The sequence below is a fragment of the Corylus avellana genome, chromosome 3, assembly GCF_965113065.1.
Source record: "Corylus avellana chromosome 3, dhCorAvel1.hap1.2, whole genome shotgun sequence".
Taxonomy (NCBI): domain Eukaryota; kingdom Viridiplantae; phylum Streptophyta; class Magnoliopsida; order Fagales; family Betulaceae; genus Corylus; species Corylus avellana.
In genome coordinates this window covers 2,861,478-2,879,407 of record NC_142492.1, presented here as the reverse complement: position 1 = coordinate 2,879,407, position 17,930 = coordinate 2,861,478, and the positions used below count along the sequence as shown (strand labels likewise).

The 17,930-nt window shown below is 35.4% G+C and overlaps 3 protein-coding genes across 4 annotated transcripts; all 3 read right to left on the bottom strand.

Moving 5' to 3' along the window:
- Positions 1-108: 108 nt before the first annotated feature.
- Positions 109-9,663, bottom strand: LOC132176292 (AP-5 complex subunit zeta-1). 2 transcript variants are annotated; one of them, XM_059588458.2, is made up of 16 exons: positions 9,510-9,663; positions 9,241-9,381; positions 7,894-7,985; positions 7,346-7,442; positions 7,081-7,124; positions 6,509-6,597; positions 5,888-5,979; positions 5,642-5,788; positions 4,149-4,296; positions 3,914-3,990; positions 2,399-2,470; positions 1,398-1,445; positions 1,182-1,309; positions 922-1,081; positions 573-783; positions 109-419 (listed from the first exon to the last, which is right to left on the bottom strand). In XM_059588458.2, the coding sequence occupies exons 1-16, from the start codon at positions 9,618-9,620 to the stop codon at positions 367-369; spliced, it is 1,710 nt and encodes a 569-aa protein (XP_059444441.2). In that variant the 5' UTR covers positions 9,621-9,663; the 3' UTR covers positions 109-366. The 2 variants fall into 2 exon arrangements, with proteins under 2 accessions (XP_059444441.2, XP_059444442.2); XM_059588459.2 differs by lacking the exon at positions 1,398-1,445.
- A 937-nt stretch (positions 9,664-10,600) lies between these two features.
- On the bottom strand, positions 10,601-11,956 carry LOC132174547 (aspartic proteinase nepenthesin-1-like). The gene has a single exon (XM_059586185.2). The coding sequence runs from the start codon at positions 11,954-11,956 to the stop codon at positions 10,601-10,603; it is 1,356 nt and encodes a 451-aa protein (XP_059442168.2).
- A 1,601-nt stretch (positions 11,957-13,557) lies between these two features.
- LOC132174548 (aspartic proteinase CDR1-like) lies at positions 13,558-15,351 on the bottom strand. Its single transcript, XM_059586186.2, has 2 exons — positions 14,823-15,351; positions 13,558-14,366 (listed from the first exon to the last, which is right to left on the bottom strand). Exons 1-2 carry the CDS (start codon positions 15,349-15,351, stop codon positions 13,558-13,560), a joined length of 1,338 nt encoding a protein of 445 aa, XP_059442169.2.
- Positions 15,352-17,930: the final 2,579 nt, after the last annotated feature.

Sequence of the window (17,930 nt, the reverse complement as noted above, 5' to 3'; positions counted from 1 at the left end):
GAAATATTTGAAAGATTATAATGGGAAGGGAACTTATTTTTCAAAAAAATTTCCTCGCAATTACTTGATCATTTGTAAACACTCAGGTTGAAACTTGAAAGGTAACAATGTTCAAAAGAATACATTAGTCGGATTTATATTAATACAATTAACACACTTGTAATTCTTAAGCGCAAACTATTACATGCCCTAGAGCTGTAGACCTGAAAGAGAACATGTTTATTCACCGATCTTACTATATGATATATGATATGGTACAAACAAGGAATCACTGGTGATATTACACAAACAAAACAAAAAATCACTTAATAAACTAAAACTCTAATGAAATTTGCATTTTCCAGAGAACTTCCTGCAAGAAAAGATTCATGATGTTCTTGGAAGGATATCTGAAAATGAAAAATCATGGTAGGGCGGACCTGCAACAAAGAAAACATGTAGGAATAAGTAGCAATTTTACAAGAATTAACAAATTCATTCCAATTACATAGGAATGGCACTATGCATTAACAGATTATGCATAGTACATAATATAACATTTTTCTTGTAAGTCTTGTATGCAATATCCTGACCTTCATGTTCACCAAGAACGTAAAATGGAACATGTGCAATCATCTTGGTGCGGCCTTCGCTCCAGTTTACTGTGCCAGGATTCTGCGCTTGTCCACAAGAAGGTCGTGAAGGGCCCAAAACAGACAAACAAATTGCAGGTTCATTCATTAGACCCAAATAATCACGAGCCCGCCTCCAAACTCTCGCATCTGAGAATCGAGATCGTGCTACCTTGACATGAATATCCAAGTTAAAATGTGTTAGTTGATAAAGAACTATAGCAGCATCAAATATGCAATGAAGAACTTTTGCATACACACGAGTTTGGCGGATATTGTTACAGATTATGGTCAACACTGATAAACAGACCTTGCCCAACGACACACGTGCCCTTGGCAGTAATTCGCGGTGATGTGTAGCAAGCTTTGCAATAGCTGTTACAACAAAACATAGAAGCCTAGACTGTGATGACTTTCTGAAGCTTTCACTATCAGCACTCACGGCTGAATCCTGCCTTAGACCTAGACGACTTTGGAAGGGCACAAAGGAGATAGAGTCAGTAACATGTAGCCAACATAGAAAAGCAAATCACTACAAAAGCAAAGAGCAAAGGCTAGTCTAATTTATACCTAGATGAAAGGTTTTCATACAATAGTAGCTCTAAACTCTCAAAAAGCTCACGAGCTGCATCTTTGTGTGATCCGCCACCGCCACCATGCTCCCCAATGGCCCAGCACAATTGTAATGCCAACTCTGTCTACAGAAGGAAACAAACAGAGAAATAATCTGTCAGAACAAACTAATGGCCCCTTTCTGCCTTGATCAATGGGAGGTCATCAACTGACCTTCGCAGGGCTGTCATAAGCTTCAGAAAGCCTGTCCATTATAGGCTTCTGCAAAGAATTTAACCGACTATTTATTGAAAAGAAGTAAAAAGATCAAATATCATTAAGGCTTAGGTTTCTATGCCACATTAGCATGAGACAGTTAACATCACAACTACACCATGTTGCCAGTATCAATAATTTGTGACCAGCTGACCAAGCATTATTTGCAACATTAAAATCAAAAAGAAGACCCGCCACTTAAAACTGCCTTCAAATTGTTTCAACGTTTTTTTCCCTTGCTTTGAACAATTCAAGACCTTAAAAAACTAAATTTATCAAGATAACAACAAAGTATGATGAAGTTATATCATAAAATCAGGGTGGTCCTTTGCAAGTTCAAGTTGGAGATGAAATCCCAGCTCACCCACCCAAGAGTCAAAAACTCTTCCAGAAATTGAGGTTGGGCTTATACAGAGAAATATGACCACCAAAAGCCTTTACAAAGGTAAATAACAACAACAAAAAATTCCATAAATATACTTCTGTGCAAAATATCTGTTAGGTTAGACACGAAAAAACAATTAAAGAGATAATTCCATGCATGGGAGAGAAGTGCATAAAGAATGTTTTTTACAACTAAAATATTTATGTTAAAACCCTTTCCTTGAATTTTGAACTGTATAATCTCAATATTGAGGACACTCAATATTTTTTGATGACCTTTTTTTTATCTTTTATCTTTTTCTAATTAGGTAGTTCTCTTGTATACTTCATGTGTACTTGAGTGCGCCCTTTGATTTTTAATGAATTTCAAATACTTGCAATAAAAAAATATATAGAGGACACTTTTTCACATTGGTGCTGGTAACACACTTTTGCACCAAGCGTTTCAATTTTTGATTGAAAATTCCTCATGACACTACCTTGTAATACTTATTAGTAAGTGGATCATCAACAGGCAGTTGAAAGACAATTGGTACAATATCAACCATATAAGTAATGTGTTTTCATGAAAATACCTTCAAAAGTGCGATAAAATCTGGAGAGCGCAGAAATGCAGCAAGCATGAACTCTAACAGCCTCTTGCGAATCTACAAACATAAACAACTCCTCTGACATATATACTCCCACTTTTTCAAAATCTAGTATCAGTTGTAATTTGTCATGGAAATATCTAAGCAACAAAGGATAACCAAGATTATAGCAGCACAATCATATTTCATGCACAATTGACTAAAAAACATATGCAAAATCACTAGAAAAACAATACTTCTTCATGATATTAAACATGCATTAGTAGTTTTGTTACTTAAGGTCTAACTGCAAATGCATTTTCTCGGTCCTAAGGCTAATGACAATACTTTTCTAGTATGACATAATCTTTTTCCTGTATTTGGGACACACAGAAACAAGGAATAAAATAAAAAACAACATGAGAAGAAACAAAGTATTGACGCTTCTCAAGAGAACTTTTACAAAAAATAAAAATAAAAAAATAACGGGAAAAAAAAAGTCTGGGCATCAGAATACATATACAAATCCATGAAGGAGAAGGATACTAATGAGTAGGCAGCAAGAGTCATGTTCAATATGATCTAAGCCCCATAATTACAATAAGCAATATTTAATCTCTTTGATGGTCTTAGTAAATTTTTATTTGTCTTTACCTCACTATTGCATTGTTTTAACAGGCCAACACAACTCATGCATCCATATAGGACTGCTGCTGTGACCTCACACTCCACCCATAATTTTATGGAATTGAAGGAGAAGATGTCATTTGGTACAAAGATCATTGCCCTTAATATTGCAAATTGAAAAGAAGATGTACATAAATTCAAAGCAAGAAAGCCTATTCAGTCTCTACTTCGTATACAAGCATACCTAAATTAACTTTACCAGCCAACTTCATCTATAAACTATTTTTGATGAATGATAATTTATTAGAAGGAGAAAATCTCATGTACACGAAAAGTATATAAGAGGAGCAACCACCCTACTGGGGTTGAAATTAGGAACAGAAGTTACAACCCAATCTACAAGGGCACTCAAGAAAGAAGATTTTAGTTGAAGCACATTAGACTTGTGGTCTTCGAAAAGAAGACGATTTTTTTTCTCTAAAAGCTCCACATCAGTAAAGTAGGGAAGACTTTCCATATGGCCTCTTTGGACTGTCCTCTCCCTTGCGTCTTCCAACAATGAAGTAGCTCCACAACATTGCTAGTCATTACCCATCAGACTGTGAATTGCTAGTAAACTCACAATGGCCTCAAATGCCATTTCTCTATAAATTACCAAAATAAACTTTATTTATTTAAGAAGTAAGCCAACTGAATGGCATTTTCTTCATTGGGTTGGTGAGGCAGGCCATCCTACATATATTACAAGCTTATGGATCCCACACAAGTCCCCTGTTCCCCTGACATCTAGTTATTCTATATCTTATTGTACCTTCAGCAACCAAACCTACATGGCAATGACAAAAAATGAACATCAAAGGAAAGCAACTTAACTATATTGAACTACATACACACCTCATAAGAGAAACTTTTGTCTGGAAATATTGTAGCAATTTTTGACATTAGCAGCGGTATCAGTGCACAGATTAAAGCTGAAAAGTAAACACACACAAATCTCATAACTGTCAGCAACTTGCAAGGAAAATGTCATGAAACTTAAATAAATGACTTTTGCAAATTATGATGTTTCTATACCCCAATAAAAAAGGATACCAATGTTAAAATAAAATTTAAAACTGTATCAACATACAATTATTGACACCACGCAGTGCTATGGAAAAGTACACATCGAGAATCCGAGGTGCCATTTTAAGAATTTGTTTTAGCCTATCAGACTGAGGGGTATTAATTGCAGCCTGTAACACTGTGGCCATCCCAAGAGAAGTCCAGTGGCGTTCCTGAAATACAATATTAATCAAAGTCAAGAATTAATTTCAAGCATCTAGTATACACATGTGAGTGTAGAAAGTTAAGTCCCACATTGAAAAGATGTTACACATGTGAGTGTTTAATATAGCATGGTTGGGCCCAAATTCATATGCTTAACCTTTTTAGCTGAGTGGTGTCTTAATATGTTATATTATAAAAAGTTTATAACGGTATTAATCTCCCTAACTGTTAAAACAATGAGTAAGTAATTAAATTTATCTCTTCCTATAAGCTTAAGCTTTTGGGACAACTGGTAATTTAACATGGTATCAAAGCCAAAAGTCATAGGATCAAACCTTGACTCCGTCAAATCACCGCCCATTTAAATTACATATTCTACGTGGTGGGCCTCACGAGCGAGTCGGGTATGTATCATTTACTAATCGAGCGGGTTTCTACAGTATCGAGTTCGAGTTCGAGTCGAGTTAAATCGAGCGGGTTGTCGAACGGACTGGTTTATTTACAGGCCTAACCCACACAAGTATTTCTAGACATGGTCTATATATTGATAAAGTTTTCATTTGAGGGGGGAGTGTAGCAATGTGGTGATAGACTCGTATGTGAATAGAAGATTGTTGAGTATACATGTGTGAGTGTCAAAAGTTAAGTGCCACATTGAAAAGTTGGAACATGAGTAAATGGTTAATATAGCATAGTTAGCTTCAAACTCATACGCTTAAACTTTTGGGTTGAATGATGTCTCAACACGTTAGAAGACTTCCCAAAATATCAATCTTCCCTAACAAGAACCTATTGTCAAATAACAATCATATGCTTTGAGTCAGAAATGTATAAAATATATTGTTTCAAAGGATAGCTTACTTGAAAGATAGCCATAAGTGTTCAATAAACCCATTCACAATTAAATTTACTTCTTCTTTGTTATAATGTAAAGAGATTTTTTTTTTTTTTTTTTTAGTCTGATAAGTATTATGATTAAATATAAATTCAATAGGAATTATTAAATTGGAGATAACTAGCATACAACCAGACAAACCAAAGACATAACCAACTTCAACTGAAAAAAGCACCGACAAATTCATTGTGCAAAATTAATTGTGAAAATAGCTACAAGAAGAAAAAATATATATTTGCACAAAAAACTGCTTACAAAAGCACGTAGTGTATATATTTTTTCAAGGGGGTAGAGGGAAAGAAAAACAAGAAAAGGTAGGGAAATACTCCTTTAGCCATTAGACAGAATACTTTTGCACTAATAAACAATAATTTCATTATGTACTTCATGATATGTATTTATCTTGTAAGAGCTTAGAATATGCAAAATGAAACTTGAGGCATAAGAAGGGAACATACAGCAAGGCCATCATTTTCATCCTTTAAAAGCTCAAGGAACAAAGGATCAGCGACATCCATTGTGTTGCTATCCTCAGACTCAGAGTCACCTCCTCCATCTCCTATTGTTGAACCAGTATAAGCTTCATCCATGAGTGCAAGTAGCATCTGCTTCCACATAAATTCAATATCGTTAATTGCCACTCCATACAAAGTCTTGACTAGACTCGTGTAGTTTCTTAAACTCTCAAAAAAAAAAAAAAAGACCTCAGGAGCTGCACTCTTCTGGATTGAAGCTATGCTGCTTCCAATTAGTGATCCCGAGCTCCTTCCTACCTTTTCCAATGCGACTACCAAAACTAATACAGGTGAATACAAAAAAGTCAAAAAGGACATAATTTGTGAAAAAGGAATTTAAAACAATATATATCTATATATGTATTCACTCCAAACTAACTAATGCCAAATTTAAGCATCTCTAACAACTTCTCCTAAGTGCTTTATTAATTGCAGACTAAGTAAGGAAAAAATTAGTGATAGATTAAAATCTCATACAATTTTTTTTTTTTTTTTTTAAAGTTAAAAGCAGCTTTCTAATTCTTTTAGATCAATCATAAAGGACCCCGGCTCTACATTCTACTCAAGCTTGATATGCTCCAACTACACGAGATGAAAAAGCCTAAAGAAAGTGGCAGGACTCGTGCTTATTTCTCTCTGATGTGCACAACAATCCATGTTCAAAGAAACATCGTATGCCTTCACACAGGTCAACAACAACTTGTATTTATGTCGTTTGTGTGTTCCTACTTATTAAAAAAAAAAAATGTTGACATGGAAAGAATAAAACAAAGTAACCATGTTATTTAGAAGCCAAATGCACAAACTCACTTGGAAAGTCCACTAAGGAAGGAAAGAGCGGAAGAAATGATCCAGGTGACATCAGTCCAGGGAAAACCTTCAAAAAGGACTTTTCTAATCTGCAAGTGCAGAACAGATAACTTCATGTCATTCTTTTCTACTTCAAAGAATTTTTTTTGATTCTCTATGTAATTAGGTCCCAGCATCAATCCCATCAAAAATCCTAATTCTGGCATCATAGTAAAACTAACACACAAAGACCTCATGTAAAGTATCTGAAAGTGATACCAATAATTACAGCTACAAAGATATGCGAATAGTACAAAAGCAACTTATTTATAATTCAAAGGGCTTCCTGTGCTAAATTAAATATACTGGTGATGTGTATATTAAGTACGAATCAAGACATACTTCCAGATAGAAGGCCACAGTTGAACGATGAAAAGCAGTCTATTGATACTAAGCTATGAAGAAATGAGCATAGCTGACTTTACACATAAAGGCAGTTTAACCAATAAAAATCAACTCCCTAACAAAGAAATGTTTTTGCGACTGACATGTCACCAGTAACATTAATTAAAATGGAGCTCAAATGGACTTACCTTTCTCCATTCCATGCAATCAGCTTTAGCAACAATGGAAAGAACTGCAAAAAGATTACCAAGATTAGATGGCAATATAAAAAACAAAAACATCAAACCATCCAGTTACCCTCTTCTATATTTTAAATTAGTAATCACCATTCATCATAGGAAGGACTTATTAAGAAAACAGAAAGGGTGAGTCATAGATAGAATAGTGCAAAGAGAGACTAGATTACAAAGACACATACTGCATGTCAATATATGCAAATACTTAAGAGCCTACCTGAGGCAGTAAGGTAGGGAAAGAAGTTAGAAGTTTTTTCTTGTTCATGTTCAGAAATTCAAGGGTTGCTTCTGCAACAACAGGATCTGAAAACTCACTGCAACCAGATTAGAACAAATCGGTGTGTGCTAATCATAGAATGTTAATTATATGTTATCTGAAGAAAATTTCATATTAGTATAAGCATTAAAAAAAATAAAAGAAAATAAAAGAAAAAAAGAAAAAGAGAAAAACAAATTCCTGAAGAAAAACAGAATAGAATGATGTTTTTATCAAAGATATGTAGGATCAATGTAACAAAGGGAGGGCCAATGTCCCATTTCCTTCATGTTATTCTTTAACCAGCTCCTCATGGTGGTTAATGACTTGGATAAGTTTTAGAAATATTTTCTTTGTTCATGTCTAAGTAGTTAAAATAAAGATCACTAGGCCAAGACGAACCTAATATAATAACACTGTAAAAGGAAAGTGAGTTTAAAACACATTTTACTTTTGATACTTAAAATCTAACCATATAATTAATCAACATGAGATAAATATCTCATTACCGGCTCAAGCATGAACGGAAAAATATCCTCAGACTTGGATCAGCATCATGCAGAACTATCTCTCCAAAATCAAGGTAAAATTGAAGAATAGCCTGTTAGACAAATGACTACAAAATATAAGCAATATAATACTAAAAAACACAGGCATGCATGTGATCATGTTGGTAATATCATCAAAATAATAAAATAGATATTTCAAACTCAAGGAGACAAATCCGGTCGATAATATTATGAAGAAAGAATAATGTATAGTATCTGACCGGTAACTGCATTTCAACTCATTACCAAGGGCACCTTACGCTTTTTATATACATCTTGATTACTTATCAAAAACTCCGGTTCAACTCGAGCTTGAACTTTTAAATAAGCCAAATTTTCATTCACACGCACATACATACACGAAAAAGAAGAAAAATTATTCTCAAACAAGCATTGAAGCAGCTAGCCAACGTGGGAAGCAAGGCAGTTTTTTTTTTTTTTTAATAAATTAGTATTATGTCAGGGTTAATAACTCAAGTGTAATACATGAACACTAGAATTTCGGTAATTACGGTTTATAACTCCCATGTAATGCATGAACACTAGGGTTTGGTTAGTCTGTTAAGTCTCCCATGTAATGCATTCCTAGCAGCATCACCAAATTTTACTTACCAAAATAACCAAAAGTACACTTTTAGTTTAACAACTTACATTTTTAGAGCACCCACAGCAACCTCACTATTTTAACAATCCACTTTAATTATTCCATTTAAATATTATTTTTGAAAGATTTGTTTATCTAAAAGCAAAAAAGAAGAGAGATAAATTAATTGTTTAATCAATAGGTGAGTAAACAGTATTTTTTATATTTGGTGAGTACTGTTCACTTCACTTTTTTTTTTTTGTTAAAGTAGTGAATCTGAAAAAGTTGAGATTTAAGCTACTTTTATTAAATTGTCTCACCAAATAACCAAAAAATGGTTTTGGTGAGGTTGCAAGGAGTGCTCTTACAAAATTTGGTTTTCTTCGTGGTGAGACTGTTGTGAGACTCAACCCTTCCCAGCCATACTCCTCCTTTAACAGAACAGTGCGTCATCAAGCATGTAATGATCTATCCGAAAACAAATTTTTTACAAATTTATAAATTAGCCACAATCCAACTTCAAATGCCAGCTCCAAGCATCAATATCGCTTTCCATATTTTAGGCCCTAAGGAAATTATGATATCATTTTAACCACAGCTAATTTGGCAATCAAGCTAAGCATTGACAGTTAAGGCCAACACCACAAATCTACAGCTACTTTGAACAAATTACGATCTCAAAACAACGAAAACATTAAGGAAAATTTCGAGAAATGAAGACGAACAAGCAAGAGAAGGCCATTGGAGGTTCGAGACTGAGAAAGCGAAGCCACCGCCCGATGGAAGAGCTTGTTGATCTGCGGATAAAACCTCGCCACCAAATCCTCTGAGTTCTCAGCTTTACACAATTCATAAAGCTTCCTCACCTAACCAAACAAAAGACAACGCATTACTGTACAGAAAAAGATAGAGAGATTTCTGAAATGTTCATTTTCTTTCCTTTTTTTCTTAGGAACCAAATAGAAAATTGAAAAGATTCAAGAGAGAGAGATACGGAATGGAGAAGAGCGGGGTCAGAGGCGGGATCGTTGGCTACAGTGGAGTCTCGCGTGCTACTGGATAGTGTTCGGAGATGGAAATCCCAGTCTCTGTCTCGGTTTTCCATTTTCCGGACACGAATTTGGAAGTGTTTTTCGTGTTTTTGTCGATTGAAATCAAACACTCAGAAAAGAGTGGTGACAAGGGAGGTCTAACCGTAAATTAACGGGTGCGAGCGCGTTTGTCCATCAAACGACGCCGTTCGGCTTCCTCAGTAGTCAGTACGCAGCATTTTCGCATTATTGAAAATAATAATTAAAAAAAAAAAAAAAAAACTTTTTTTTAAGAGTAATGCTACGAAGTAGACTACCATATAATTGTTATATAGTTGTGATGACATAGTAGTAAAAATCAGTTATGAATTTTTTTTTTTTTTTACAAGTGCTGATCAAAAGGTGATTTTCGTTGTCATATCATTCCAGTTATATAACGCTCTACTAAATAGTGTTACTCATTTTGTTAAGCTAACAATTCAAGTTTATTTGAAGGAGTAAATTTCACAATCATTTATCATACTAATTTTATATTAGCCAACTTGACATGTTTTAAGTAACTTTTCTTTCTTGATTTTTTAAGTGACTCACATAGAAAGTCACTTAAAACACGTGAAATCATATGATGTGAAATGGATATAAATGGCATATTATTATATTTTAATGTTTAATTATTTAATTAATATTCTAACATTAAACTTTTGACACAAGTAGTGGTTTAACATGGTATTAGAGCTAAAATCATAAGTTTGAACCTTGTTTCCATTAATTCACCCTCATTTCAGTTAAATATTTCATATGTTAGACATCACTTATTAAGGGGGAGTTCGAATCCACAAGTGAAAATGAGTGTTAGAATATTAGTTAAATAATTAAATTTATAATTTCCTATTAACTTAAGCTTTGTTGATAAAAAGTGATTTAACGCACCGAAATTACAACATTAGGAGAAATCTAACTAGAGTGACAGTAATAATATTGTCCACTTGTTTGTAAATAGAACCCACATTTGCTTCACCAATCTCAAGCACAAAAAGTACATGGGGGTTGCTAATTATAGTGCATCTCTTGCACAATTCTCTAGACCAAATGAGATTTTCATTTGAGCAACGTCATATATGACCCTCATATTCTGCAGCTGATATGCTCCAATGGTTGTAAGCTTGTCATCCGGTTTCATTGTCAAGCAAAAGAGTTTCTGTTGTGGAACAACAAAAAACACATTATTCTGATTAACTTTGAGGTCAGCACCTTGAAAATGGAATGTCATGGCAGGGAATCTGTCAAACCCTTCCTTGAGAGTAAAGCAATCAGGCAATGGCAAAGCTCGATCTTCAATCTTACTGATGCCAAATTGCCTGAAATATTGCACCATGTAATTTGACACTGTTTTATAAGCACTTGTCACAATGTAAGTAAGGGGGGATCCAGAATCCATAAGGCAGCCGCCTTGACCTTGATTTATAGCAAAGGCTGCAGGGGGGATATCTAAAGGAAAAGCTCCAACACTAATACCAAGCAAATTTACTGCATATCTTCCAGCTATTGGATGTGGTACCAAAGAAGTTGTTTGGAGAGGTCCCCTATGGGGAATGTCATTGCCAAATCTTAGGAAGGTGCGTGCTGTGGTCTCATCAGCCACCTTGACAAAGCAGTGGGAAAATTGTTTTGGGACACCCCGGCTGGCCAGTTGATTGACAAAAGAAAGGCCACGCATGTCAAGGCCCAAAATACCAGAAGTTTTGCCATTGAATGGCATCCCTTTGCCATCATATGCACAGCCAAAAACCAAGGTGTTTACATATTCAATGGCATTATTCTGGGATTCGAAACCAAAATTCTCCAAGGAGGCTATGCCTTTTGCTGCTGCACCATTTATGTATGACACAGCAAAGGCACATTCACCATTAATGCATTGCATGCCTGGAGAAATGCACCGATTACAGGGAAGTTTCCGGTAAGACGCCGACGTTTTCGGGTCGTAGAGTTCGCTCGTTTGTTGGAAGAAATTTCTGTCTCCTTTGCATTGTGCCCAAATGAAGTCACTGCCCGTGTCCAAAGCCAAGTAGTTGGTGACTGGTTTGGAACCAATGTTCAGCTTTATGATATAAAGCTTGGCCTCATGAATGACCTTAGGACGCACTATGTTAGGATTGAATGTTGTTGAATTTTGTGAGTGAAATTCCCTCAGGGAGTGCAAGTGGGAAATGTGAGAGTCAGAGACTTGGACAAGTCTCTTGAATCTTTCTAGGAGGGTCAGATTTCCAGGATACAAAGGAGATCGTGGAGAATCTCTATGGATGAGCTCTAAGGTGAAGCCTCCTGGTTTGGAAATAGTAACTTTGAGATGAGAGAGAGCCAAGAGGTAACAAAAGAGAGTAATGGCTGAAAATTTTACAGTTGCAGCCATATTTGCTTCTCAGGAATTGGCCTGCTAAGTGCCTTCTTGTTAGGTCTTATTTGTAGTGGCCTTTGGTAAGAATAACACTTAAATTTTCTTATTGATGTGCAGTCTAGGTTGGATTGGCTTTTCCTTTTCTGGACTTTGGATAATATGTGTCCTTAATTACAAGTTCTATCTCTTATGGTAATAAAATCAAAATCATTATCAAATTAAGAAAATTTCTGGCCTGGGACAAGCCTATTTCATGGTCACTTAAATTTGGTGTATTATTGAGGCTAAGCTCATTAAGAACTTTCTAATTAATTGGTTTCTTTGGAGTATTATTAGAGGTTTTAAGTTGATTAAAATGTTCACTCATTCAAAAAAAAAAAAAAAAGGTTGATTAAATTGTGATTATTTGGGTATATCTTTGGCTGTTTGAGAGATCGACTTCATTTAAGTAAGCATAGGCTTGGCAAAGAACTATAGGAGTTCGATCGAGCTCAAGAAACTCCCAATTCGAGCTCGGCTCGAAATTCTTCTCCTAGTTTAGAGCTCGATAGAATATTAAACAAGCTGATCAAGCTCCTTTGATTTTTCTAAGCAATTTTTTCCAACATATTGGGCCGCCGCCTTTATTGGCTGCACTTTCATTTGAACCAGATTATTCAACATTGTAATTTGCACGTGTTAAATTTCTTCAGCTTTTCCCTTTTTATTGACAATTCTCTTTAGAAACTCTATCACTTCAATTCTTTTCAGTGTGGGACTTCTAATTAAAGTAGAAACTAACTGCTTTCATAGATTTTCTCTTGTGGAGTTTATCTTCCTCTTTCCCCACTTTCTTTTATTTTTTTATTTTTTTTATTTGATGCCCTGATATAATAGACATTTTGAGTCATGTTCATCATGAGTGACTCATTTTTCTTCGAATTTAATACAAAATATTAAAGGAAGAATTAAGTGAAAGGATTAAACAATTAAAAGAAGTCAATTGCAACTTTTTAAAGTTTTGAGATATATTATAAATTAGGTGAATATTGGAGAAGGATAAGGAAATTCCGATTAACACAGAGATCAAAGACAAAAGTTGTAAAGGAAAATTAAACACAAAATATCCATAAATCTACACAAGAAACTAATCATAAATATTTATATATACTTCAAATTTTTTCTTTGACTAGTGCTAAGGAACCAAACAAATGAACCTAAAAAATTTACCAAACTGATGTGGCAAGAGTTTTTAAATTAAAAAATGCAATTCTCTCTTCTAAAAATTAAGTTTGGCTCCTATTAAGATTAGACTTAGCCCTTTATTAATCTTTCGGCCCCTCCTAATAAGAAATCGTGATTCTGTCTCTTGACAAAGAATATGACAACGGGATGTGTCTTAATTTACATTTTTAACCTTTCATTGTCCTTTCAAGTTTCAACTATCATAGTTAATAATTCCTTGAAACCCACAAATGAATGACAATTATAGGGTATATATATATATGGAAATGTGATAATATCTCATTTCTAGTCAAACAAATTAAAAGAGATTAATTATCCATTATGCCAAGTTCCAATTTCTTTACTAGAAGAAATTCAACATAAACACGACCAAGGGCAAAAACAAAAAGATATCAAAACTTGTCATTAGCACAATTCTCTGGAGCAAACCGGACAACACCCAAATTGAGGTCATAAACAAAACGCATGTCCTGTTGCTGCCATGCCCCCAGCAAAGTTTTGCCTGCATATGGCATCAACGCCACGCAGAAATACCCCTTTGCCTCATAATGAAAATACATATAAGTTGGCTCCACCTTGAAGTCGGCTCCTTCAAAATGGAATGTCATTGGCAAATATGGCCGGAACTTTGGATTATACTTGTAACAATACTCCAACCCTACCTCTTTGTGCACTCTCTCAAGGCCAAAAGATGTGAAATGCTCATCAAATGCCGCCATCACTTTCTCGTACGGGCCGCGGTCAATGAGCGTCGCCATGGCTCCGGTGTCGATGATGCAACCGCCGTCTCCGGTGCTCGGTTTAAGATCAAAGGTCCCAGCTGGGAAGCCGATGCGGCTGTCACCAACACTAATGTCTAGCAAATTCAGGTAGTAATAGGTTGTCAAGTCTCTGTACATCAATGGTGTCGTTTTATAGTCATTTCTGATTGAAACGGTGTCCTCACCAAACCTTAGGATACTTGTAGCCTCCATTTCACGGTAGCCATAGACCAAGCAGTACGAAAAACGGCCTTGGATTGTGCTTTTCAGTTGGGTTATTAGAGACTCGGGGGCTGTGTTCAAGCCTAAAATCCCAGAAATTTTTCGCCCACGAAAAGTGAAATCTAGATTGTCGTTGGAGCAGCCAAACATCATGTTTGGGACAGGCAGGACACCATTCTTATTATTTGCAAACGTGAAGGTTTCGGTAGACAATATACCTATTAAAATATTAATTAAATGATTAAATTATGAGTTTAGGTTTATGCAATAAATAGTGATTTAAGATGATATTAAAGTTGACATTAAGAAATAGCTTAATTAGCTGAAAATCATGCTTCATGAAGCGGAGGTTATTAGTTCGAATATCCATTTTTCTTCCTCATGGTTGGTTATATTAAAAAAACCTTATCCGCATGATAACCGCATCTGCATCCCTTATAGAACCTTATGATTTGGTGTTTTAAAAAGTTATTAATCACTCTACCCGGGGTAAGCAAAATTAAACAAATTAGTTTATGATCACTTTTTTAAATTCAATAAGCTATTTGTCAAAATCTCAAACCATATTACTAAAATTACATTTATTCCTTTGAAATAAATAGTGATTTAACCATCTTAAAAAAAATTAAAAATTAAAAATTAAAATTAAAAAAAAAATAGTGATTTAATAATACCTTTGGTTACGGCTCCACCGCCATACAGTTGCCTATAGACACAATTTCCATCGACACATTTACAGAGCGGCTTACGACAACGAGGGTCAGTGCATGGGATCTTCTGGTACGTCGCAGAATCAGTAGAGTTGTACAAGGGAAGTATTTGGTTAAAGCAATTTATGCAAGGAAGGCACTGTGTCCAGATGAGGCCACTGCCACCATCAATGAGTAAATACTGAGAGATTTGTGGGGTTCCAACAGAAAGTTCTGCAGAGTAGAAGGCGCTGGCTTCATGCACCGGGAAATGGATGTTTTCGGGATCCACAGTAGTGGGATTTCGGGAAACCAGATAGTTAGCCCTTGCATGGGAGATCTCAACCATTTTTTGGATTCTTTCGGATTGGCTAAGGTTTCCAGGGTACAGAGGAGATTCTGGGGAGAATCTGGGGATGAGTTTTAGGCTAAATCCTGCGGATTCTGAAGGAGTGAAGCAGGCTAAAGAGACTGCCATGAGGCAGAGAAAGAGAGAGCTTTGAAATTTGGCCATTTTGTGAGGTGGGGTTGAGCCACCTCCATTACTTATATTTCTTTTCTTTTTTTCAAGAAACTTTAATGGCCATAATAACATACTTAAATAGCTTAATTAAAATCCTTCTAAAATATGAGTTGAGACTTTTAAGCATCCTAATAATTCTATATAAAAAAAAAAAATGAATAAAAATGGACCATGTGATTTTTTAGTCTTATAATCCCTTGGTATGCATGGTTGGAGTAAGACTTTTGGCATACAAGGCATTAGCAATCAATTTTTTCTATAAAACTGAAGGGAATCTAAAGCAATCATCTCATAAATATTGTCTAATCCAGACAGCAATTGCTTTAATTTTGCAGCTGTATCAAATTCTGCATTATATTGCACATCCTTTTAGTCTTTCTTAGGAGAGGCCAGGTAGATAATTAAATGTAAGCAATGAATTACAAAATGACAAAATTAATTAAGCAATGATAATTGTTAATTGTAGATAAAAATAAAATAACTTTATTTAAGTTGAAAAAAAAAAAAAAAAAAAAAAGAAAAAAAAAAGTGGTTGTTGATAAGGAGGGAACACAGGCTACACGCGCTGGGATGTGTATGTGAACGCCAATTGATTTGTGGATGTGAAACATCAATTGAATATCCAAATTTCAATGGATGGCTACCGCGACCCATGGTGGATGGGGAGCCCTTTAACCCAAGGGTAGGGTGCGTGCCAATTGACTTCACACAAGCGCAAACACAGACACACCCCACCTGTGAGACCCCACCAAATACCTTCAGCCACGTTAATGTCCCACTTGGTTATAAGCTTGCGTTACCAAGCTCGACACTACTCATGCTAAGTGTAATCACTTATAAATAAGAATATATTATCGTATTTTTCCTTTGTGGGACAATATCGTACACGTCAAAAACTAAGAAACAAAAACATCGATCGTCAATTAAATTATTCTGACACACCCACCAAACATAGCTTGAATTAATTTAAGAATTCATCCTGTATACGTAATATGCAGCAAACAGACGATGAATCAATGAGCTTAGTCATAATAGATCGATCTCGTCAATTAATTAAGGATAATATGGCCGGAGTAAAAACGTGCAACACATATTGATGCATGTTCGTCCACAATAAAAAAGACGGAAGAGGGCTGAACTTCAATATTGGAATTTTCCAAAAAAAAATTTAAAACTGACGAAATTATTTGGGTTAAACCCCTCTTTTTTTTTTTCCCATGTGGGACAACAACGTACGAACACTGAATATATAGTTTCACTTCATAGTAGTTTTTTTATTATTATTATTATTTTTTTATAATCGCACTTTCATATTAGATTAATAGTTAATCTTGGTCCATGCTTCATAATTGATGTATATAATATTGCAGCAACAGAAAAAGTTAAATTAGTGACTTCTAATTTTTTTTTTTTTCCAATTTTTTTCAATAGATGAATAAGAACAAGTAGAAAATAAAAATAAAAATAAAAATTACACATAATCCAAAATACACCGACCAAAAATGAAAACGCAATATTTACGACATTCCAACCACGGTCCCAAAAAGCATATTTAAAGGTAAAGAAGACAATTAAGAATACTGTCAATAAAGCTGATTGTAGCGACTCATGGTGAACAGTGTAGCCTGTGTAAGCATCAATAAAGGAAACACATTTTAACTTAACTATCTGAGGAGTCAATTAGTTAATGTTGTCATAATACGGGATTAGGGCACTTGGGTCTATGTATATTTCCTATCTTTATATAGATTTTGCTTTAGAAAAACTGGGTGAGAGAGAACACCAAGAAAATTCATAATCCCTATACTTATGTTGAGCAAGCAACATGATCTACCAAGCTTAAACTAAAAATAAGGATGTCATCAAAATAGACAACGACAAACTAGTCAATGAACAGCTTGACAACTTGGTTAATGACACCCATGAAAGTACTCAAGTATTGGTAAGCCCAAATGAGAACATTAAGAAAAATTCTTAATTCATATACGTACGTTGAGCAAGCAACATGATCTACCAAGCTTGGACTAAAAATAATGATTTTGTCAAAATAGACAACGATAAACTTGTCGATAAACGGCTTGACAACTTGGTTCATGACGCCCATGAAAGTACTCGAGTGTTGGTAAGCCCAAATGGCATGACAAGCCGCTCAAAGAGCCCATCCCGCGTTGTGAATACATAAAAAAAAATTTAAAAAAAAAAAGTGGTTGTTGATATAGGAGAACACAGGCAACACGCCCGGGTGGGCATCAGTTGATGTGTGGGGGATGGCCGGGGCCATCTATCAGCGGATCGTGCCTTTTTAATCCTCCCTTAATTTCAATGGATGGCTACCGACCCATGGTGGGTGGGGAGCCCTTTAACCCATGGGCAGGGGGCGAACCCAAGGGCAGGAGGCGTGAGAAGTGTGATTTCTCACACGGAAATGACTCATTAATTGCAATGGATGGCTACCGACCCATTGTGGGTGGGGATCCCTTTATCCCAAGGGCAGGGGGCGTGAGAACTGGATTTCACACAATGGTGAACACACCAAATCTGACGCAGTCTCACCCTACCTGTATGCAACC

Excerpts from the sequence above, each read along its gene's own strand:
- LOC132176292 (XM_059588458.2), bottom strand. The coding sequence starts at position 9,620 with ATGGAAAACCGAGACAGAGACTGGGATTTCCATCTCCGAACACTATCC. Across the intron at positions 6,598-7,080 it reads ATTGCATGGAATGGAGAAAG|ATTAGAAAAGTCCTTTTTGA; the intron begins GTAAGTCCATTT and ends CTGCACTTGCAG. Across the intron at positions 784-921 it reads CACGTGTGTCGTTGGGCAAG|GTAGCACGATCTCGATTCTC; the intron begins GTCTGTTTATCA and ends ATTCATGTCAAG.
- LOC132174547 (XM_059586185.2), bottom strand. The coding sequence starts at position 11,956 with ATGGCTGCAACTGTAAAATTTTCAGCCATTACTCTCTTTTGTTACCTC.
- LOC132174548 (XM_059586186.2), bottom strand. The coding sequence starts at position 15,351 with ATGGCCAAATTTCAAAGCTCTCTCTTTCTCTGCCTCATGGCAGTCTCT. Across the intron at positions 14,367-14,822 it reads CGGTGGAGCCGTAACCAAAG|GTATATTGTCTACCGAAACC; the intron begins GTATTATTAAAT and ends ATATTTTAATAG.